Genomic DNA, 24,397 nt, shown 5'->3' on the forward strand with positions numbered 1-24,397 from the left:
TAACTTACCGGTGAGTAGCTAGTGGGAGCGGCGTACTAGGAGCCGGCACGTCTGTCCACATTCCAGTGCTTCAAAGGAGTGTCTTGTCCTTCTCCTTGAACACAGCGCTTACAGATAGGAGAGCAGGTCTCGCTCTGAGCCTGGGAACGTGATGGCAAAGAGGCCTCCTCACAGGCCTCCTGTGGCTTTCCACAACTTCATGTCCCGTATTTTTATGGCCAGTTTATACAGGCTACCCACAAGCCCTTTTCCCAACAGTTGCACAGGCTGATCTTGAACTCCTGGGCTCAAGCGATCCACCGCCTCGGCCTCCCAAAGTGTTAGGATTACAGGCGTTGAGCCACCGCGCCCGGCCGGGCTTGCATTTCTATCAAGTTCCTATGTGGCAGTCCCAAGACCACTTTGAGAAGCCAGGTTCTAGCCCAGCCACGCAGCTGAGTATCTATACAGGGCTTCTGCGGTTTAGGCACGATCTTCCTCTTGAGATTAACATTCTCTTAGTGTCATTTAGTTTCTATTAGATGTTAACAGTTCAGGAAAAGACTTTGATGGATAACAAGTCTTTGCAGTACTATTTTTTTAAACCAGAAAATACCCCTTATAAACCAAATAAATGCTGAGTAACGTAGGAAAGGTTAAAAATATGTCTCAAAGGTTTGCTTTGAGGACTAACCAAGGTAATACATATGTAAAGCAGCTAGCCAATGCTTTGCACACTAGCCCATTAAGGATCAATTGTTCCCATTCCAATCTGTTAAGATTTTAATCCAACAGAAACCCGTGGTCTGAATGGTTTAAAAGTAGTCTCAACCCCCGGCAAGGAGTCTGATAACAAATTGGTCTCTCACTCACCTCCAAGCCGACCTTCCTGTTGTTCAAGAAGTTTCTGGTTGCAGCTTCTGCATGATTCTTTTCCTCAGGTCTGACTTGTATTAATGCCAAGTGCATCACAGAGGAACATAAGACTGCCATACGCTGGGATTTTGTTTACTTTTCATTTATTCACATTTCATGGATTGTTACACTTCCTCGATGGGAGCATTCAAAACTAACACAAGCTGAGATTATATTGTCTGACAATTCAAGTATTTTAGTTTTAGAAAACAATTTCCTATTTAAAGTAAAAAGCAAACAATTTATCCATCTGATTGCTAAGAAGGTTACATCTCCATTACAATTGTGTCTGCATCAAACGGAGAGTCCTTCGTCCTCAGGATGATTGTTACTGGCTGAGAACATACAGTGGCCTGTGTTCCGAGTGCCTGACTGGAAAAGACCTCCCCATCATCTACCATACTACGGGACAAATCAGGTTCTACTCAAATTCCCACTTCCAGAATGAGGACTCATCAGGGGTTTAGGAGTTTGCAAAGCCTTCAAAATGCATCGTGCTTGAATTTTGACTCTTCTGAAACTGACAAATGCTCAAAAAACAAACTTGTTTAACTTTTACTGAAAAGGCTCTCAGTGAAAACTTGTTTTGAACTCTACTAGTAAGGAAGAGTATTAGTTTTTCTTCCCCTCTACACCAGAAAAGGTAGTTTTCTCTTTTTTTTTTTTTTTGGCATGCAGCATATATAAAATTGTAATCTAGAATTGGAATTGTAAAATATAATAATCCTCTTAAAGAAAATCAGTCCATGAACAGACTTGTCCTTCCATGGAAAACATAATCTAAACTTCTTTAAAAACTGGACATAAAAATAAGTCTGTAATTCGAATAATGAAGATGGCATAACAAATTTTTTTGCTTACTAGGAATGCGCAAAAGGATGAGATGGATACACAGGTTTTAAAAAAAAAAAGGCCACTGGGATACTTAGTATTTGCCAAGATGCAAAACAATTTTAGAATAACAAAATACACACCTTACTTTAGGCCACGTATATGATACACTTCATAGATTCTCAAAAGACGAAAATTTCAGTCCACATTAAACATTTTAAAGCATAATTGCTAATATTTTGTTAAAAATAAGTCAAACTAGACGCATAAATCAGAATCACCTTTTAACATAGCGGGGAAAACAGGTAAGCCCTCCGGGGGCCCCGTGCCCCAAGTAAAAGACAAGGAGTTACATTTCACAGTCAAATCCACATATACTCAGGCTCTTTACACCAATAATCAAAGTGGAGACCAACCAGTTCCTAAAGCATACAAGAGTGATTTTAAGAAAATCCCCCATTCTGAGTTTTATGGTAGACGTGTCACATTTTCCCTGTAATTTTCACTTTAACAGTGATAGTCTTAGCAGCAAAAATTTGCTGGGAATGTTAGGAAAAAAAGCCACACATACCCACTAATTTAAAAATATATAAACTATTTTTTACAGAAGGGGCAGGTTTAAAAGATAATCCAATCATGATCTTTTCATGCCATTTTTTGCAGACTTTCCATACACGCGCAGACGCTAACGAAGTACTGTGTCATATACACTTAAGTGTCCGAAAGATGTCTGCGAGCTTGATTCCAGCTGGTACCAGGGAAGCACATGTGGCTAAGTTGCAACAAACTTAAATTTGTTCCCCTTAGTTCTTCATCTTTTTAAAAGTAGAATAAATGTCAATCGGGCAGGGCCGGTATTAACAGCATCAACCACTTGCTTACTATAAATCATCGGCAACAAAAACTCACATGCATTCTCAATTCTAAAAAGTCAATGTAAAAATGGCCACTTCCTGGGTGCCTACTCTAGCTATGTCTGACAGCACCCTGTAACAGTACAGGCACACCTCTCTGCACAGATTCATGCAAAGCCACACACTAGGCCAGATTCTCCCGGTGGAATCAGAACACTGAAAGTAGAGCAAGAACCTCATGACAGCGTTGGCCCAGTCATACCTCAGGTACTTAGGAGTTCATCATATTTGATCACAAAATTGCTTCCGGCCCCTAACTTTACACCTAAAGATTGTAGTTTTAAAAAAGCCACTGTGCCGTCCACAATTATTCTGACTACTCTCTTCTACATGAGAATGCGCAAAGCACCGAAGATGAGAACACACACACACGAGCCCTTGGGCACCGACCCTGAGCCTGTACGCGAGATCAGCTGGCACTAGTCTCAAACGATTCATGAGGAATCCAAGCGGAAATTGAAACATTCAATTCTGCATCCATTCCTGTGCCCAGAGTCTTCAAAGAATGCTCGTGTTAGTTACCTGACAGCTCTGGAGAAGGGACGTCGATATTCGTGTGCATAACCATGGCTCCCTTCCACACAGACATATGCAATCTTATTCTTAAAAAAGTAAAGATATTTCAGATATCAAATGTATAATATACTGCTGTCTAAAGTTAAAGGCAAAATTTACACACGATTTTCTCTTCCATTACCTTATTAACATGTTTCCTAGTGAATTCAAATGGCTCGTGTGTCAAAGCTCCCAGGCACGTCACTTGGTCCTAGTTTTCATATGCGTGGGGTTGATTATGGTACAAATGCCTATGAGCATCTTCTTTTTCTAGGATGGTCTCGTTTGACTTTCATTTCATAAAAGGGTTCACTGTCCATAGTGTAGATGATAAGCTACCAAACTTGTGCTTTTAAACCCATTCCTGGCAATCCCCCGTTATCTTAATTTTGTCTTTAGGGGGGATAAAGAAGTTAACACTACCTCATGAATAGAAACTACAAAGCCAAAAAAAATCCTTCACAAGCTGTTCATCTCCTTTTAGAATGAAAATGCAGGTCCTGAATTCTCGTGAAACAGCCCACAGGGTTACAGGCCAATGATTCGTATGCTGAGGTGAACACTTAGTACTCACATTTTAGCTTCAAAATAAAAATAAAGCAGAGGACAAACACCTGTCACAGCGTGGCAGCCCAGTTCATTTGGTAACAATGAGTCTCACACGTCGGCTGAGCCCACCGGAGAGAAGCACACAAGCCAGCTTTCTTCCGAACGTAGCCAGGCAACTGTTGAAAAGCCTCTCTGGTGGTGGTGGTGGTAGTGGACCCCAAAACCCACGGGTTGGAAGAGCCTTTGGGAAAGCGAATCGATACCCTGATTGCAGTCCTTGAAGAAATCACTTAGGGTTAGTTTAATAAACGAACATTTAAAAAAATCTTCCAAAAATTGCATTCAAATGTATTTTAGACTTTAGGCAGTTCTTAAGAAGGGAGAGTGCGGTTTCCTGACACTTAACATTTCAAGGTTTTATTGGCCACATTAATCTTCCTCACAAAAGTTTTAAGTTATCTGTAAGTTCTTAGAATGTCAAAGAAGAGAAGAAAAACTGACTAAGTTTAAGGGGCGGTGGGAGAAGCAGCAACTTGGCAATAATTCCGCAGCCGACTTCGCACGTTCAGGCATCCTTTTTCTCCAGTAAAATTTTGTGCAACTCATCTGCATCCTCGCTGGTTTTTACCCGAATCAGCATGGTGACTGGCATGGTGGCATTCTTCTCGTCGATTGGTGGATTTGGAACACAGACGATAAGAACGTTATTTTTCCCTGTTCGCGTACATGGCATATTGGGCGGAATCAGAACATTCAGCAATATGTTGCCTGCATTCAAACAAACAAAACCCATCAAAATTACAGAAGCTATAGCTCCACCAAAGGAGTCTGTAACATGCTAAACACTAAACACTGAAATAACTTGTACTTAATGAATCTAACATGGGGAGCCAACAGGAATGGCTCAAAATCAGGACTGGTTCCCTGAGAACTGGGAGGCCTCAGGGAGGACTTGCCCTCACTGTGAGGAGTGGCCTCTGGCCCTCGCTCCAGCCCGGGTCTATGCAACCACACAGCGTTTCTCACAGAGCCAACAGCCTCGCTCAGAACCATCAGCCCTCTCAACACTGTCCGTTTTTGCACTGAAGGAAGAACACGGTGGCACAACAGAATCTTCACTGCACCACATGACCAAAGGACACCTCTGTCACAGAGGCCGGCGCAGCTCCCTGGGCAAGAGTGACACGGCGGTAATGTTATTACTCACCAGTCAAGCCTACGGGAAAGAAAAACGCCTCCCTGGAGTTTCTTTCTGCAACACAGCCCCCTGTTCTCTACCACTACTGCCCACTCCACCGCAGCCTGCCCGTCTTCCTTCTCCTCCGGGTGCTAGGCTCCTTGCAGTGGACTGTTTTCAGGGTAAACTGATCGCAGTGGACAGCGATCAGTTAGTGATTACTTGCTATATAAAAAGGATTCCTTTAAATGGTTAATTTCCTTTGGGTGTTTATTAAACGGTCTAATCTCTAGCTTCTTAGTCACATTTCTAACACAAAGGAAAATAAAAAACCATCTTGTTTACAGTTTCTAACACATCTATGTTTCCTTACTATTATCCCGGGACTCAAAACTAGAAACAAGTAAATACAGGATGAATTTGGCCTGAATGCGCTCTGTTTAAAAACATACTAATAACCTTGAATCAGCAGGGCAAAGGCTTTTATATACTATGTGACGATGATGATTTTGTGCCGTGAAAAAAAGGTACCCACCTAAATTGGTGTCTGCCCGCACCAAAAGCTGTGTCTTCTGATTCGCTGTAGGTTTTAAATGCAGAGTACCTATGCCTTTCTCTTTAAACTCATTGTCTTTCTTGTAAAATAGTTTACACCTATGGAGAAGAAAAATAGGGGCCATCAAGCATTCAGAGACGAATCAAGTCACACAGTTTTCTAACCAGCACTCTTCACACTTGGGTGGAAAATCTGTATTAAATGAAAGTACAGGAAGTTTCAGGATAAATCTTTAAACGATCCAAAAGGAGCCTGAGCAAAAACCAGAATAAGAAAATCTGCTTAGAGATTTTAAAACCCCCTCCCCATTTTTTCAAATTAAACAATGCGCCCCATGAAACTTTTTATAACACTTTATGAAACTGTGTTCTCAAGTCAGTCAAAATCAGGGTTCAACACCCCTCCCTCCCTATTCTGCTCCTTTGGCCCTGAGCTCAAGAGAGCTGATCTGGTCCTCTACAGACAGGAGCAAATAAAGGACAAAGACTCTGTCCTGCATCTCACCCACCTCTCCCTTTTTTCTGGCCTATTTCTTATTTTAAAAATTCTCCTCAAGGCTCCTTCAGTTTTTGCCCAACATTTTGAAATAAATTTGGAAAACATTCTTGGGTAGGGTCTAACTAATAACAAAGTAATCAAATATCTTCCCAGCCTCCTGTGCTATACATCTCCTGAGGTTATTAATACAAAACCATGGCTCATTTATGTATTTATTTAGAGACAGAGTCTTACTCTGTGGTCCAGGCTGGAGTGCAGTGGCATGATCTTGGCTCACTGCAACCTCTGTTTCTCAGGGTTCAAGCAATTCTCGTGCCTCAGCCTCCCAAACACCTGGGATTAAAGGCGTGTGCCACCACATCTGGCTAATTTTCATATCTTTAGTAGAGACAGGGTTTCAACATGTTGGCCAGGTTGGTCTGGAACTCCTGACCTCAGGTGATTTGCCCGTCTCAGCCTCCCAAAGTGCTGGGATTACAGGTATGAGCCACTGTGCCTGGCCTCATTTGATTCTAATTAAAAAAAAAAATCTTAAAGTTGGGTCACTCCTTTATGTCATGTGAGTAGTGAAATTTAAAACACACACAGAATTGTTGGCCTCTTTTAAAAGTTCCTGAAACACCTGGGAATCCCACAGGATGTGGTGACCTGTTACATGGAGAGCTGCTTGCTCATTATTCTGAAATTTCTGCATTACAAAAACACATCTTGAAAGTTTCAGAAATGGCACAAGTGTTTTTTCAGCAAATAGCTTTGTAAAAACTAATCTCATTTAATTGAAAGGAAGATGAAAATTTTTATAGGTCCTAAACAGGAAGGGATGGTTACTGTGCATACCTTTTTGACTATGAGAAAATCCAGAAAGGCCAACCAAATCTCCTGGAAGGGATCAGAGATACCTCCAGGGTAAAGTAAGTGAAGCCAAACCTGAAATCAGTGACTGACTCCACAATTTCTTTGTTGGGGGAGGAGGAAGGGGAGGGAGAAAGACACAGGGAGAGAAGATGGAATGGGACGGGACGGGATTGGGAAGATCATAGAAGTGCCTGTCTCTAAAGCACTGTAAAAGAGCTAAAGTGACAGAAAAGAGTGAGAACTGCCCACCAGGACATTCCTAGAACTGGTTTTTAAAATAAACTGGCCAAGAATTCTTTCCTGTTCCACTTGAGAGCAGGCAAAGCTTGACCGCAAGAACATTCTCCAGTCTGAAGCATGCTACCATGTCTCTAAAACACATGCACCCGCGGGCTCTGGTGAGTCTTACTTTTTGGAGTAAAAAGCATCATCTTCTTTTACTTCGGTAACTACTACTTTGGGTGGCTCATCACTCTCTTCTTCATCTCCACCTTTTATAAAAAAGACAACAATTCAGTAAGATTCCAATCCAGAGTTTAAAAAAGTGACAGAGTTTTGTTATGTAACACCCTAAACATCCACCTGAGCGCTCCATGTAAACTGACAGACCTAACGCAGGGGGATGCCAGAAGGGAGTGCCTGCTGGATTTTAACTATTTTGTGAAAAACAAGAATCCTTTCTAATGGGAACATACCTCTTAATTCTAAATAACTTCCAATATATAGAAAACCTTAGAATGGAAAAATCTCCATGCTTATGACAGAAAAATAATCATCACTCTATATTCAAATTACCCACTGGAAAATTACATCTGAGTTTTTAACACCTTCACCCCTGAATATTCCTGTGACCATATCCACAACAAGTATCAGTAATGGCCAAAGATAGAAAAATACTTTTTTTTTTATGGGGGGGCAGGTTGTCGGAGAAATAATTCCAAAACCCCAGTGTAAGTAATTTAAGCTTTGTCTGAATTGCCACATGGGCCACTGCTCTGGTATCAAAGGTATCCCCACTAATGGGGTCTCCCAAACATGGGAGACCTAGGCCATTATTTAAACAAGACACTATTTAAACACATGTATTAGGCCGGGCACAGTGGCTCACGCCTGTAATCCCAGCACATTGCAGGGCCAAAGCAGGAAGATCACCTGAGCCCAGGAGTTCGAGACCAGCCCGGTCAACGTGGTGAGACCCCCCAATCTCTACAAGAAATAAGTTAACCAGGTGTGGCAGTGCATGCCTGTGGACCCAGCTACATGGCAGACTGAAGTGGGAGGACTGCTTGAGTCCAGGAGGTAGAGACTGCAGTGAGCTGTGATTGTGTCACTGCACTCTAGCGTGGGTGACAGAGCAAGACCTTGTCTCAAAAAAATAAAAAAACCCCACATATATAAAAGGATCCTCTTAAAGAGAACGGCAGTTGCATAAAAACTCACTAAAAAGCAATTCTAAGAAAAACAACTGTGGTGCTCAGATGATGGGTCACACGACGACCCATCTCATCACTCCAATCTCCCCGGTCACACAACTACCCATCACCTCAATCTCCCCGGTCACACGACTACCCATCACTCCAATCTCCCCAGTCACGTGACTACCCATCTCGCCACTCCAGTCTCCCTGGTCTCCTGATGCCGTACACTGATAACCAAGGGCAAGGAACAGGCGCTCACTGAGGGGCATCCTGCATCCACTGGGACTCGATTCAAATCCAGCGTCACTGTGTCCCAGTGCCTGCCGCAGGAAAGACTCCCCATTTGTTTTAGTTATGGGAGGCAGAAAAGAAATAACAAGGGGAGACCCTTATTTCACCCTGTGCCCTCTGAGGATAGACTTGAAAGTAGGGCAAGGCAAAACAGTAATGGAAGTCTAGCCTCCTGCTAGAAAACCATAATTCTAAGGATCAGTATGTTCATATGTCTGAAAAGTACACTTTTTCTTTTGTTGAGGCAAGGTCTATGTTGCCCAGGTTGGAGTGCAGTGATGCATCCATGGTTCACTGCAACCATGAACTTCTGAACTCGAGATACTCCCCTCAGCCTCTTGAGCAGCTGTGACTACAGGCACCCACCACCTGGCCTGGCTAATTTTTAAAAATTTTTGTAGAGATGGGGTCTTGCTATGTTGCCCAGGCTGGTCTCAAACTCCTGGCCTCAGGTGAGCCTTCCACTTCGGCCTCCCAAAGTCCTGGGATTATAGGCGTGGGCCACCTCACCTGGCCTCACTCTTAACTGCTTACAAGTAGGCATCTTCACAGACATTATTTGTTCACAATCACCATGTGAGGAAGCGGCATTATGACATCACCCCACTTTTTAAGCTAACAACAGAGGGAGTGGAGGGCCCAGACTAAGGCCCAGATCTTTTGCCTGGTCTGGGGCACTGATGCTACACACAGGAGACATCACTTGGACACCACTGCTGTCCTCTGGAAAGGAGGCGCCTCCAAACCCACAAGAGGAAAACACTGTTGATTTGTTCTCTATGGCTATGAAAAGTCTACATTTTTAATGTATAGTCAACTACTGTTTTGCCACATGACTTTATTTACAGTCAGATCTCCTAAGCACAAATCAATTCAGGGGACATTCATGATGAACTTGATGAACTCTTCCCAAAATAAAATTTTCAAAAAACGTCTTTAATTCACTTTTTTATATGCTAAGCCACGTGTGTTTGAGACTTTTCAAAGTCAGGTGTTTCCAAATTCATTTTATTTTTAATCCTTATAAACAACCCTACAAAATAGGTCTTACTCTTTTATAAAGAAGGAATCTGAAACTCAGAGAAGCCGATTAGCTCTGCCCAGGATCACACATGGAGAGGATGATAGCGTCTCCATGTGGATCCAGACCCATTCGGAATCAAAGTCTCTGTGTTTCCCAAGACACAAATCTTATGCAAACCTCAACCCAATGCCAAAGCTGGTACTTACCTTTGCATTCACCACTGTCACCTTCCACTTGGCCCTCCAATGGTTTAGTGGGAAATGGTGAAGAGACTGGTTTACTCTGGGTGGCATCTTTGCCAAATAAACTGGAGGTTCCAGGGGAAAATGAAAATCCAGTCAGGGGCACAGAGCTTAATGAACCCAAAACAGAGCTATCAACTTTCTTGCCAAAATTAAACGAGGCACTTGTCGCTCCTAGTGATGGGTCCGTTTTCTTTTCAGATGCAGCCTCCACCTTCTTGTCAGGTGTGTCTTCCGTTTTGTTGCCATGAAACAAAAACGCTGACTCGTGCTGTAACTTTGTTGAGCCGAAAAGGGAAGGAGACTGTGTTTCAGCCGCCGTTTTGTTAGATTCACTTTCAGAATTCCTGGCACCATTCCCGTGTTGCTGTTCAATGTTTGCTAAATATTTCTCATAGTCTTTAAAGATAGGTGTCAGATCACAGAGTGGGTTTGTATTCACGTGCTTCACTATCCAGTCCCGCACAGAGCAGTTCAAGGCGGCCAACTGCTTGTGATAGGCGTTTCCGACACAAGCTTTACTGGAAGCAAGGCCAGAGGAGGAGGGCTGCTGACTGTCCCCGTTAGTTTTGGGATTTGAAACTTTTTTATCAACCAAGGCGGTAGGGCCATTTGCAGCAAGAGAACCTATGGAAAGTTAATAATTAAACCATTTATTTAGACTAATTTAAGTCATCTAGATTTTTATGCCACTCTGCCTTTACACTTCCTGCTTTGACTGTATCTCCCCCTCCACCGAGACAGTCTTGTTCTGTCACCAGGCTGGAGTGCCGTGGCACGATCTTGGCTCACTGCAACCTCCGCCTCCCGAGTTCAAGTGATTCTCCTGCCTCAACCTCTCGAGTAGCTGGGATTACAGGCACCCACCACCACATCTGGCTAATTTTTGTATTTTAGTAGAGACTGGGTTTCACCATGTTGGCCAGGCTGGTCTTGAACTCTTGACCTTGAGATCTGCCCGCCTTGGCCTTCCAAAGTGCTGGGATTATAGGCGTAAGCCACTGTGCCCGGCCTACTGTATCCTATTTTTGTGACAGCTCAAGAAATATGTGTTCAAGGAGTAGTATTTAGTAACTGGTTATCAGTAAAGCCGATGAATAAAGATCAAGTCAAAGTTTATACAAGAACACTAACCACCATATGCTTGTTCTACACATTTTAAAAATAATCTTTTCCTTCAAAAGGACACCTACTTGAGATGAGATCAGGCATGTCCAGGGTGGTGTAGCTGTAGACAAAAGGATGCCTATTTCAAACAGCACTGTCAGAATAGTAGGTCAGCATTAACACTTAATACCCAAGGTTCTTGGAATGAACAGTGTTAAAGTATAGTCGCCCCTCTGTACCTGCAGGTTCCACACGTGTGAAATGCAGTCCTCAGCCAGGTACAGTGGCTCATGCATGTAATCCCAACACTTTGGGAGGCTGAGGCGGGCAAATTGCTTGAGCTCAGGAGTTTGAGACCAGCCTGGGCAACATGGCAAAACCCCATCTCTACAAAAAATGCAAAAATTAGCTGGGTGTGGTGGTGTGCACCTATAGTCCCAGCTACTGGGGAGACTCATGGGGGAGGATCACTTGAGCTCCGGAGGTTGTGGCTGCAGTGAGCCAAGATCACACCAATACACTCCAGCCGGGGTGACACAGCGAGACCCTGTCTCAATGCAGTACTCCGGGGATGAGGACTAGTGGATACAAACACTCACTTTTCCTATCTAAGAGTTATGTTGGTCTGACTATGGGACTTGAACATCTGAGGGGGTGCTGAAACCAGTCCCCAGGATACTAGGGGATGGCCGTAGTTAGAAATCTTTACAGAGGCTGGGCGCAGCGGCTCACAGCTGTAATCCCAGCACTTTGGGAGGCCGAGGCAGGTGGATCACAAGGTCAGGAGATTGAGACCATCCTGGCCAACATGGTGAAACCCCATCTCTACTAAAATTACAAAAATTAGCTAAGCGTGGTGGCGCGCGCCTATAGTCCCAGCAACTCGGGAGGCCGAGGCAGGAGAATCGCTTAAACTCAGAGGCAGAGGCTGCAGTGAGCAGAGGTCGCGCCACTGCACTCCAGCCTGGCGACAGAGCAAGACTCCAACTCAGGGAAAAAAAAAAAAAAAAGAAATCTTAACAGAGAGCGCTTATTTTAAATCACACTACATATTCTGCCAAATTAAAATCAAACAGTACACACTTTCAGAATCATCAGCTAAATACAACCAACCAGTCAGGATCATTTCTAAGCTTTTAACCCATGGTGCTAATTCCAAGAGTTTTTGACTAATTCCCTCAAAACAGGATCAGGCAATCCCCCAAACCAATCTAGCGTGGGAGGGACCCTGATCATGGAGAACCTCATCTGAGTTCCCAGTAGCTGCTTTGGTGCGAGGCACACAGAAAGCCCTTGCACGCAAAGGGTCTACATAGCATTTTCTTTTCTCTCTTGACTCTACGTCAATTCTGAGGGTCATTCTCCTTTCAAAATTGAACATTCTGAGGCTTAGAGGCCAGGGTCACACAACTGGTAACTGGCAGAGCTGAGAACAAAATCGAGATGTTTTGGATCAAAAGCCTGTACTCTGCCCACTTACTCTGTAAATAACCAACACCTCCCTAAGTCCCATCTCATTCATTATTACCCTGGTTTTGCTCACATAGTTCCAAGACAAAGGGTAGGTATAAGAAAAACATCTTTGCAAAGCTATTTTCCATAGATTATACTTACACAGGTGGCTGGGGATGGGAGCCTACTTACCAAAGGCTACCTTGTCTGCCGCTGCCTTTGCACTGGTGAAGGGAGGGGCACTGGTTATGTTGTTTCCATTCGACAGTCCTTCCAAAGGCTTCCCTCCAGCGCCACTACCAAATCCAGGAAACCGTCCTCCCCCAGAAGGTACAACCAAACCTTTAAAACCTTTAAAGGCTCCTCCACTGTCAGACTGAAATATGAAGGAGGAGCACACATTAGGTAAGTATACTTTCTATTACCAAATAAGCAAGTGAGTGACTATAGCATCTTGGCTAAATAGCACCTAGACTCCATATGCAGTCAGCATTATAAGGCAAACTGCTGGCACAAGTAGAAATAAGAAATGAGATGGGAAGATTCTATTCATAAGAATGGCTTTGCAACCCAAAGCTGCCTTCCTGAAACAGGCAGGAAGGACATTTAAAAAATATATGTGTATTTTTAGGACATAAAAGGTAAGAAAGACTAATGCAATAAACCTGTGTACCCACCGCCCAGCCTCAGAATTACTGAAGTGTCTCAATAAAACTAAATCCCAGTGAAAGATACTTCATGTACTACTCAGCCAAAGACCATTTACTGCCTAAAGAAATTATAAAAACATCAAGTTAGGATAACTAAAAATATCCATTTGCCTAATTTCTTAAGAACATCTGTAGCTTGCAGCCTGCTTTCAGCCTACAAAAACTTAGATGATCAAGTCTCAAATCTACATGTTCCTGTTAGCTGAGCAGCCCGGGACAATTTCTTCCTCTCCTTTTCCTCGCTGCTTCCTTAAACTCGATTGTGTTAACAAGGTTTTTCTAGTAGGCCTTTCCCTTTGTGCTAGCCTGCTCACATCTCTCATCTAAAATGCTCTGGAAATGTTTGGCATTCCTTACGAATTCGAAAGCTCCTCTCTGCCCCTGGAACTTTTGGAGAAAGGTTCCTCAGTTTATAGTGTTTTGCTAAATAAACTCACCACAATTTTTAGAAGCCCTTTTTTGTTATTGTTCAAAGAAGTGATTACATTATAGGAAGTGATCTGCTTCTTAGACCAAACACCTAAGAAGGTTCACAAATCTTAAGTTTCCACGAGTGAATTATAATCATGATTTCACCAAAAAAAAAATTCAACTGGAACCCCTTCATTTACTAAATGGGCCAGCTAGCCTAAATATTATTGCATGTTTTTCCAAAACCAAAGTTTCAATCTCATCTACAGAATTTCAGATGTTTACTGACCACTGATATATTTACGGCAATAAAATTAGGCAAAGAATGTAAAATTCTAACTTGTATGGGTTTTAATGCGCATATCAAATACAGCTTAGATTCTGCTGCTCTAAATTTGATTTTTCATCACTTAAAATTCCAAATACAGCAAACTGATAGCTGTCATTTTAAAACAATGATTCATGGACAAAATCAGAGCCTTCAATTTTGCACAAACTTAACAGCCACTTGGTTTTTCTAGGGATTTTAGAAATTGCTGATAGTAAACTGGCTCTAGAATCATAACAAAAATTCAAGAACCACAAGTTAAACAAAAAAAACACATTCAGAAAAATCAGAGTAAAAGTTGATTAAGATATTCATCGAGGAGCCGGTGTGGTGGCTCACACTTATAATCCCAGCACTTTGGGAGGCTGAGGCAGTCAGGTTACTTGAGCCCAGGAGTTCAAGACCACCCTGGGCAACAGAGTGAGACCCCATCTCTATAAAAATGCAAAAATTAGCTGGGTGTGGTGGCGCGTGCCTGTAGTCCCAGCTACTCAGGAGGCTGAGGCAGGAGAATTGCTTCAGCTCAGAAGGCGGCGGTTGCAGAGTCAAGATTGTGCCACTGCACTCCAGTCTGGGCGACAAAGACCCTGTCTCAAAAAAAAAAAAAAGGGAAAATACCCATGTGGGCTCCATGGGTACTGACACAGCCCCACATCCCTCAATTTCCCTCACTGATTGTATTTTTCCCCATGGCTCTTACAGAGGAAAAATTAATGCTGTGCATTTATTTGTTTGTCTTCCATAGGGCAAGGACATTTTGGTCTTTTTTACTCACCAATATATCCCCAGTGCTTAGCAGATCTATTGAATCCACTATTTAGGAAAAGCCACATTTCAGCGTTCTCGTGGGTGACATGACATTTAATTGTCCTAATATACAAGTTCTGATGAAAACTTCAGGCTAAGAGTCACAGCTAAAATTATCTGTGGATTTCTGTTATCCACCTACACTGAATTTCCCTTAGTAGCCCAAGGGCTCCTGCCCTCTCCCTCCCTTGTCCCTTCAGCTTAATTATAGATTATGGTCTGTACTGTTTCTATCTCTCGACCTTCCTTCGGTTCCACAGGTGGACTGCCCCTCCTTCAGAATGGCTTCTCTCAGCTTCTGCAGTGAGCTGTTGTTTCTCCTTCCTTGTAGGGCCCTCCACCTGCATGCCTCTTCTCGCCTACTCCCATGGCTTCAATATCCACATGACGAAAGCTCCCAGAACTGCGATCCTTGCCCTAATTCCTGTTCTATATCTAGTGGTCTTCTAGGGCGCTCCACTTGAGGGTCCCAAGGCCTTTCAAATACAACATTTCCAAGACCAACCATTTCCTCCTTAATTAAGCTGTCCCTTCCCTCATGTATCTTCTCAGTGAAAGAGCCGTCAAACATCACTCAGCTCAACACCTACGTCTGCCACCTAGTTACCAGTCAAGGCAAGTCATAAAATCAGACTAGAAACACAAACAAATACAAACACCTGAGGTTCAAGAGGTTTACTGTACAACAGGCAGGGAGAAACGTATCGTACGCTTGAAAACAACACCATGTTGTACACCATAAGCATGTAATTTTTGTCAGATAAGAAATACAATTTTTAAGCAAAATATAAGTAATTAATTACAAAACAGAAGATCTAATCTCTAGCTTGGATCTGAGATATGCTTCCTCTGTACCTACTTCCTTTCTTGGCAGTGCAACCCTTGTTAACCTGAACTTTACATGAAAGAGTTTTTACAACGTCAGGAAATGAAGCTCCTCTCATGCATCTGAAGCGTGCAATGGAGCAGAGAAAGAGCACACATTTATTAGCCATGGCATTCTCAAGTTCAAGACTACCCAGAACCACCTGAGAATCAATTTGATGTATGGTTACGTATCTCTGCCTCGAATCATACTGTATTAGTATATATAGTAATATATTTTAGGAAAATTGTGAATACTTTATCTTTGTAATATGAATTGTTTTCCCATTAACACATACCATCATTTATGAGACACTCTGCGTGACTGGCTGTTGTAAACGTCTGACTGCCTCCCCACCACTGCCACCTACCTGGCTCCCTTCCTTACATGTTTTCAAACTTAATAAATTTTATAATCAAAACTTTGGCAATGTAATGAATATTTTTGTAATAACAATTTAATTTCATTGCTTCTCAAAGTGTGAATGATATACCTTTCCTATCCATTTTATTTAGAAATAAAAGGGAAATAAGCTTCATGTCCCTTAAGGAGAATGTTTAGGAATGGAAAGATTTCTGCTCCCCGGATGTCTGCGTTATGCTCACTGGTGCGGCACCTCTAACCTGACCCTCTGAGATCCCCCAATGACGGTCTCCTTGGAGCATTACGTTGGTGCTCAAAAAGCTTCAGATCTTGGAGCACTCTGGATATTCAGATTAGAGACACCCAAGAATATAGCCTATTCTTGATGTTTTAAACATCAAAAAATGTGGGGTAGGGTAGGTTTATTTCAAAGCTGCCACCCAGAATGTTCAAAGCGGCTTCTCCTGCCTAACACCAGATGTCCAGGCCACCAAGACCACACACTCCTGGGTTTAGAATGTATCTGAAGGGAGAGGATGTACTCAGGGAGAGTTCTTAGATATAGAGTGATTGCTTAATAATCACCACATTATTTCAATTTAAGAGTTACAACTCATCTTTCATCTTTCTTGGCACAGGAACGAATCATGTTAATATACTATATTAGAAAGAAAATCCACACCTAAAATGCTTCTAGTACAGTGAAAGGGCTCCTCCTACCCAGGCCTCGATCCCAGGGAGCAGACAAGACTCTCAGAAGATCCTTGCATTTTCCTTTCTTCCTCCAATCTGATGCCACTTCACCCACCTCTGTATTGCTTTGCTAGTTTTTTTTCTCCATATTGTCACTCAACTTGAATTTGTCTATATTTATCTTATTTTCTCCACTGGATAAGCTCTCTTTAAGGTCCAGACCTTACGTTTCTTATTTTTTTCTATCTCCCATGATCTACACTAAACAATAAGCATTTTAAGAAAGGATTTGTTGATATCATTGCTCCCAGCGGAGGGAATGCTGTACAACTCAGAAATCAAGTGAGTATTTAATAGCAAGAGCTATAAGGAGGCACTCACTTCAAATCCAACATTTCTGCGCTTTGCTTTTTTTATGGCTCTATTCTTCAAGACTTCCTCACTGGCCACGGAGAATGTTCCCACCTGCAAGACAATACAAATTCAACAGCAGTAAGATAAAGCCAAAAAGATGACAAAATGCTCAACAAGAAGAAGCTAGAACTGAGCCACTGCGCCTGGCCTCTCAAAAAATAAATTTTGGCCAGACACAGTGGCTCAGGCCTGTAATACTAGCACTTTGGGAGGCCACAGGTCAGGAGTTTGAGACCAGTCTGGTCAACATGGCGAAACTCTGTCGCTACTAAAAATGAAAAATTAGCTGGACATGGTGACGGCACCTGTAATCCTAGCCACTTGGGAGGCTGAGGCAGGAGAATCACTTCAACCCGGGAAGCAGAGGCTGCAGTGAGCCGAGATAGCGCCACTGCACTCCAGCCTGGGCAACAGAGCACGACTCTGTCTCAAAAAAATTAATTAATTTTGTTATTTATAACATATACACGATTTTTAAGATGAGTCCTGCCCGCCGGGCGCGGTGGCTCAAGCCTGTAATCCCAGCACTTTGGGAGGCCGAGACGGGCGGATCACGAGGTCAGGAGATCGAGACCATCCTGGCTAACACGGTGAAACCCCGTCTCTACTAAAAATACAAAAACTAGCCGGGCGAGGTGGCGGGCGCCTGTAGTCCCAGCTATTCCGGAGGCTGAGGCAGGAGAATGGCGTAAACCCGGGAGGCGGAGCTTGCAGTGAGCTGAGATCCGGCCACTGCACTCCAGTCCGGGCGACAGAGCGAGACTCCGCCTCAAAAAAAAAAAAAAAAGATGAGTCCTGCCCAACGTACAAAAGGCCACAGAGGCACCTAGGATCTCGCTGGAAAACCACTGCTCTTCCAGATGTGCACACATGTCCACACATCTGATGTCCACATCAGAAATCTGCTGAATATCTTCGGCTTTAGTTTATAACCTTTCTTTTAACCCTGTAGGGTCAGAATAAAATATCTCCCAGGCAAAAATGCTCACCTGTAGTTGTTTCAGATCATATTAAACTTAATGGGATCCTATACTCATAGAGGGGACGTCTGGCTGCACTTGCCCCAAGTTAAATGGACTTAACTAAATGTAATCTTTCCATACATTTCATTAGCATATGTTCAAATGGGAGCTCTTTCATTCCTCAATATTTTAACGTCTAAGCAAATTGTTACATGGTAATCTAGATGTTACTATAGCCCAGAATGTAACTGCTTAAGATCTTAAACCAACAACAGCAAAAAGCCAAAAACTCCCATAACCAAAGATTTTAGTTAAAAAGCACCAACTCAGTTTTGACCCTGTCAAAACATTCAATCCTTGTGATTCATAAACATATGAGAGGAGATACACTTGCAGAGAAAAAAAAGTACTAGTACCAGAAAGATTCCGAAAGAAGGAAGATGGCAGTCTAAGAATAAGCCTGGAAACACTTGCAAGTTTTTAAATTTTTCTTTTTACTTAGCACTATGCTGTTAACCTGAAAGGCTAACTTGGTTACAGATTTCCTCAGTCATCTGGCCTGGGGGTAACACACTGCTGATAAGGTATTATTGTAGAGTCCAGCCCTGCAGGGCTTTGCGGATGTTCTCCCTGAAGGGGGAAACAAGATTTTAAGAAATAAAGACACAAAACAAAGAGATAAACAGCTGGGCCTGGAGGACCCTTACCACCAAGACACTAGACTGGTAGTAGCCCTGAATGGCTGAGCATGCTGATATTTACTGCATGCAAGACAAGGGAGCAGGGTAACAAGGATGAGTTGTCCAGGAGATTGATAAGGTCAAGCAAGTCACGTGATCATGTGACAGGGGGCCATTCCCTTTTAGGTAAAAGGGAGCCGAAGCAGAGAGGGAAGGCAGCATACGTCGGCGTTTTCTTCTAAGCACTTGTAAGAAAGATCAAAGACTTTAAGACTTTCACTATTTCTTCTACTGCTATCTACTAAGAACTTCAAAGAGGAACCAGGAGTATGGGAGGAACATGAAAGTGGACAAGGAGCGTGACTACTGAAGCACAGCACCACAGGCCTCTGGATGACTGCGGGCAGGCCTGGATCATATCCAGCCTCCCACAAGAAGCTGGTGGAGCAAAGCGTTCCCTGACTCCTCCAAGGAAAGGAGCCTCCCTTTCGCGGTCTGCTAAGGGTGCCTTCCCAGACACTGGCGTTACCACCTGACCAAGGAACCCTCACACGGTCCTTGTGTGGGCGTGACAGAGGGCTCACCTCTTGCTTTCTAGGTCACTTCTCACCATGTCCCTTCAGCACCTGACCCTATACCTGCCGGTTATTCCTTGGTCATATCAGTAGTACAACAAAGAGTAATATTAAAAGCTAATAATTAGTAATGTTTATACTAATGATTGATAATGTCCACAATCCTCTCTCTATCTCATTTGTATTATAATTATTCTAACTATCTTCTTTATTATACTGAAACAGTTTGTGCCTTCAGTCTGTTGCCTCTGCACCTGGGTAATCCTTCACCCACATCCTGTAAGTACAGCTGTGTTTTACTCTGTTTTTTAGACAGGGTCTCACCCTGCTGCCCAGGCTGGAGTGCAGCGGTGCAATCATGGGTCACAGCAGCCTTCAACTGCTGGGCTCAAGCAACACTCACGCCTCAGCTTTCCAAACTGCTCTGACTGTAGGCTCAGGCCACCGTGTTCAGCTAATTAAAAAAAATTTTTTTTTGGGTCAGGCGCGGTGGCTCGTGCCTGTCATCCCAGCACTTTGGGAGGCCGAGGCAGGCGGATCACTTGAGGTCTGGAGTTTGAGACCAGTCTGGCCAACAGGGTGAAACCTTGTCTCTACTAAAAATATAAAAATTAGCTAAGTATGGTGGCGCACACCCATAATCCCAGCTACTTGGGAGGCTAAGGCAGGAGAATCACTTGAACCCGGGAGATAAAAATTGCAGTGAGCCGAGGTCATGCTACCGTGCTCCAGTCGGGGTGACAGAGTGAGACTGTCTCAAAAAAAGAAAGGAAAAAAAAAATTTTTTATAGAGACTAGGGTCTCTCTCTGTTGCCCAGTCCTATTGTTTAAGAGGGAAAAATGATCCAATTTCCTCAGGGGAGACCATTTTTATTTTGCTGGAAAAAGAACTAGGCCAATCTAAATTCTATTCCTACAAATGCAATTGTTAGGGGTCTCAGATCTACCATTAAGAGGAGGAAATAAAGTAGGCCTCCAAGAAGCATTAGGGAAAGGGAGTACCACAGACCGAGATGGTGATGGCATACCACTTTCACATCTGAGCAGTGTGCTAAGTTCATGACTAGATCACCTATCTCAGCCTTCAATCATGACTAAAATGGTTTACTGCAAACCACGGGTTTAGAATGCTTCAGGTATACGAAACTCAGGAGGAAACTGCTTCTACTAAGGAGAATATTTAAGGAGCAAGCACTAGTGGAAAAGCACATCTAAATGTAATTAATACATTTCTACACTAACTAGAGGTCACAGAAATGTAATTAATAGCTACACTAAGTGTAGGTCATGTGATTTCTTGTCATCTCCCATTCATGATGTTCTTAGAAAGGTCTTTTAGTTCTGTCACAAGTCTTCATGAGGAACCCCAAAATGAATTTAAAAGGTAGAAGAAACAGGAAATCATTCTTAGAGAAGCTACTTTTTACCTCTTCAGCTTCATCTTCTTGATCCCAGTTCCTATCTGTCAGTTCCTTCTCAGCATTTCTTTTGGCCATGTTTTCGAACCTAAGTTATAGAAAACAGAAGTAAGGAGTTCATTTCTTTAGAAGAATAAATTCTTACAAAGAATTTTAAAAATTCACTCTAGCATGAAGTGAGACAAAAACATCTCTGATGCCACTGGAAACTGCTTTAATGAGAACTTCACAATGATGCTGTTAGGCTCCCAGTGTTACAAATCAATAAAGGTTTTTTCCAGGAGGCAAAAGAAGATTCCTAGGGAACACCAGCACTCCTGAACAACACTAAACCAACTCCATCTGGAAAAATTAAAATGAAATATCAATTGATTTTTAAAAATCTGGAATCTGAAGTACATATATATGATCAAAAAGTCCTTAACTTATTCTATGCATATACTTAAAGTTTTGCCATAAGGAAAACAATTTTAATATTTAAAACTCTTAAAGATGATGCATTAAAGAAGTGTATCTTTCAGTAAGAATACAAGTAATGGGTTGGAAATGCCTTCACAACACGAATACTGTTCTTTAGGCCACAGCCGACAGAGATACATGGTTCCCAAGACTGAACATTTTGTTGCCTCAAATTGTATATTGCCAAGACAATTAGAAGTTCAAAATGATTAACATGGATGTGTTAGTATTCTCAGAACTTATAACCTTTCAAAAATAAATCATTGGCTTAACTCTTGAATACCATGGCATTAGTGGAAGGGGCAGGACTTGGGGAACAGCGTGAACTCTGCAGTGGATTCCGGTGCCTATCCAAAAAGGGTGCTCCTGTCCATCCCTTAAAATTTGCAATTTGTTGTCTGATCCTAATATCATAACAACAACAAAACAAAAAAGTCCATAATCCAGAGCTCCACTCTGAGTGTTATGCTGGCTTCTTCACTAACTCTCCAGCTGGACAAAAAAACCTTTCCATTTCCCCTACTACCCACCTCGCCCAGGAGCTTACTGATTAATTTTGGGGACCTGCCAGGTCTTGTTAAACCTAGCTGAACTCCTTCCTCATATTCTCCCCACTCTTGTTTGCCCTCAACACCAAAACACACCAGAGTAAGCTTCCTAGACCTTTGTAGTCACTAAGATATAAGGTGATACATCACTCTTTAGCATCTAAAAGTAAAATGCAAATGCCGGCATTCCAAAGGCCTCTACAATTTGATGGCCAGTTGAGTAGTTACACAGGGGCTGTCAGCTTTTAATACACTTTAGTGATTTTTAAATTTTATAAGTATGTGCTATTTTTCTGATTACAAATGATATTAAAGTCCAAGATTCTAAAATATAAAGTATGAGAATACACTTTCCATTCACTGGGAACCCTCTCTTTTTAATGCCCGGCCAAAAACACTTGGCTAAGTTTTGTCATTAATCTTTGTCATACAAACAAAAACAAATACAGGAATAGACATAATTCTTTACTGTTCAGAAACCAGGTCTCTATACGGATATTTTGTTTTTTTTTTTTTGAAACGGAGTCTTGCTCGGTCGCCCAGGCTGGAGTGCAGTGGCCAGATCTCAGCTAACTGCAAGCTCCGCCTCCCGAGTTTACGCCATTCTCCTGCCTCAGCCTCCCGAGTAGCTGGGACTACAGGCGCCCGCCACCTCGCCTGGCTAGTTTTTTGTATTTTTTAGTAGAGACGGGGTTTCACCGTGTTAGCCAGGATGGTCCCGATCTCCTGACCTCGTGATCCGCCCGTCTCAGCCTCCCAAAGTGCTGGGATTACAGGCTTGAGCCACCGCGCCCAGCCCTCTATACGGATTCTGTTCGCAATTTTCCTACTCATTAACTAACATCTCCACCAGAGGGTCGGAGAAGTAAGAAGTTGCCAATGGTCACATTTGCTATTTAAGATTAACTGTAGGGCTGGCGCAGTGCCTCAAACCTGTAATCCCAGCACTTTGGGAGGCCAAGACGGACAGATCACTTGAGGTCAGGAGTTTGAGATCAGCCTGGCCAACAAGGTGAAACCCCATCTTTACTAAAAATACAAAAAATAGCTGGATGTGGTGGTGGCACCTATAATCCCAGCTACTCGGGAGGCTGACGCAGGAGAATCTCTTGAACCCAGGAGGCAGAGGCTGCAGTGAGCTGAGATCGCGCCAACGCACTCCAGCCTGTGTGACAGAGCGAGACTCCGTCTCAAAACAAAACAAAACAAAACAAAAAGAAAATTAACTGTGGAGAAAACAGGGATGGAGCTGAATGTACAAAAACTGTAACAGTAAAATTTTACCTTCTAACTCATACCCACAATGAAGAGACAGGTGGCACAGCAAAATAGTCTAAATAAATGTAGGGGTTTCCACGTCCTCACACACTAGTATATAACCAAAAGGCAGGGATCTTTGTTTTGTTTACAGATATACTCCAAATGCCCCAACAGTGCCCAGCTCCAACAGCAAGTGTCCTGTCTATCATTAGATCAGTGAGCTGCGGTATTGCATAAAGTATTTCAAAAAACACTAAAAGACCTGGCATCCCAGTTTTGCCATTTTCTAGCTGTGAGAACTTGGGCAAGTTATATTTAATTTTTGTGCCTCAGTTTCTTCATCTGTGGAACAGGAAGTATTAAGAAAGTTAAGATAAACAAAGATTGGCTTAGAACACTGCCTGGAGCAGAGGACGGGCTTAATAAATTATTAAAACAACAAGTGTTATTAGAAGCAAAGGCTATAAACTACCATTTTTCCTCCAAAACGTAAAAGTTGTAGCATGGAAGAATAACTTGGATTACAAACCAGACTTTTAAAAATATTTTACCAAATCCCTGTTTTATTTCAAAGCATGACACTTCAGACAATACATTTTACTTCTTTGCTAGAAGTGGGGGGGGAGGGACTCTGTAAAATATTCTGAACAAGGCCTGGCACTTGGCCTTATGTCTAGCTACTATTATGAAGAACTTAAGGGAGGCGCGAATCACCTGAAGCCAGGAGTTGGAAACCAACTTGGTCGCTACAAAAATAAAGATGGACATAGATTAGATGAATAAATAGAAATAAAAAATTAGCCGGGTGCAGTGGCGCACACCTGTGGTCCCAGCTACTTGGCAGGCTGAGGCAGGAGAATCACTTGAGCCCAGGAGCTTGAGGCTACCGTGAGCTACCACTACACTCCAGCCTGGTGACAAAGCAAGACTCAGTCTCAACCAATCAATCAATAAAAGGGAATTTAAAAAGCGTCTGCGCTTGTGGGTAAAAAACCACCAAATTTGACGTGATTTCTAGGTATGAAGCAACGTGGTAGGAGACTGAAAGTCTAGGCAAACTGGAAAAAAACATTAATTGTGCCTGATATAGTTATGTGGTCTCTGGCATCTGGTGGTGTAGCTCTGCCCTTGGAGCTCAACTTGTCAACATCAGCTTCAAACGAAAACACAGATTTCGTTATACTTAATAGTGAGGTGCCTTGTTGAAGGGAGAGAATAAGTAGGCCAACTAAGGAGACAGAAATACCCAATCTCCAAACTGTTTCTTAATGGAACCGAGCAAATGGGTGATCAATGGCCCGGGAACGCAGTAAGAAAGTGAAGCTAGGCCAGAGAGGTAATGGGCCTAGCGGCCAGGGGGAGAGGAGAATCGAGGAATCGCTAGGAAGGAAACGGAGAAGACCACGCCACGACAGCTCTGCCAGCCCCCTACCTCCGCCGGGGCCGCAGGGGCGAGCGTCACTCGAGTCGGACGCCGCAGCCTGGTGAGGCCCGGGCCCCGCTTCACAAACAGCCCACGCTGCGTCGCCGCTGTCATCCCA

The 24,397-nt window shown here is 43.0% G+C and overlaps 1 protein-coding gene across 1 annotated transcript; it reads right to left on the bottom strand.

Moving 5' to 3' along the window:
• Positions 1-981: 981 nt before the first annotated feature.
• NUP50 (nucleoporin 50kDa) lies at positions 982-24,397 on the bottom strand. The gene is made up of 8 exons (XM_011934771.1): positions 24,289-24,397; positions 20,599-20,677; positions 16,922-17,005; positions 12,556-12,739; positions 9,769-10,431; positions 7,239-7,320; positions 5,456-5,574; positions 982-4,511 (listed from the first exon to the last, which is right to left on the bottom strand). The coding sequence occupies exons 2-8, from the start codon at positions 20,665-20,667 to the stop codon at positions 4,309-4,311; spliced, it is 1,404 nt and encodes a 467-aa protein (XP_011790161.1). The 5' UTR covers positions 20,668-20,677; positions 24,289-24,397; the 3' UTR covers positions 982-4,308.

The sequence above is a fragment of the Colobus angolensis genome, unplaced genomic scaffold, assembly GCF_000951035.1.
Source record: "Colobus angolensis palliatus isolate OR3802 unplaced genomic scaffold, Cang.pa_1.0 Scaffold138, whole genome shotgun sequence".
Lineage (NCBI taxonomy): Eukaryota > Metazoa > Chordata > Mammalia > Primates > Cercopithecidae > Colobus > Colobus angolensis.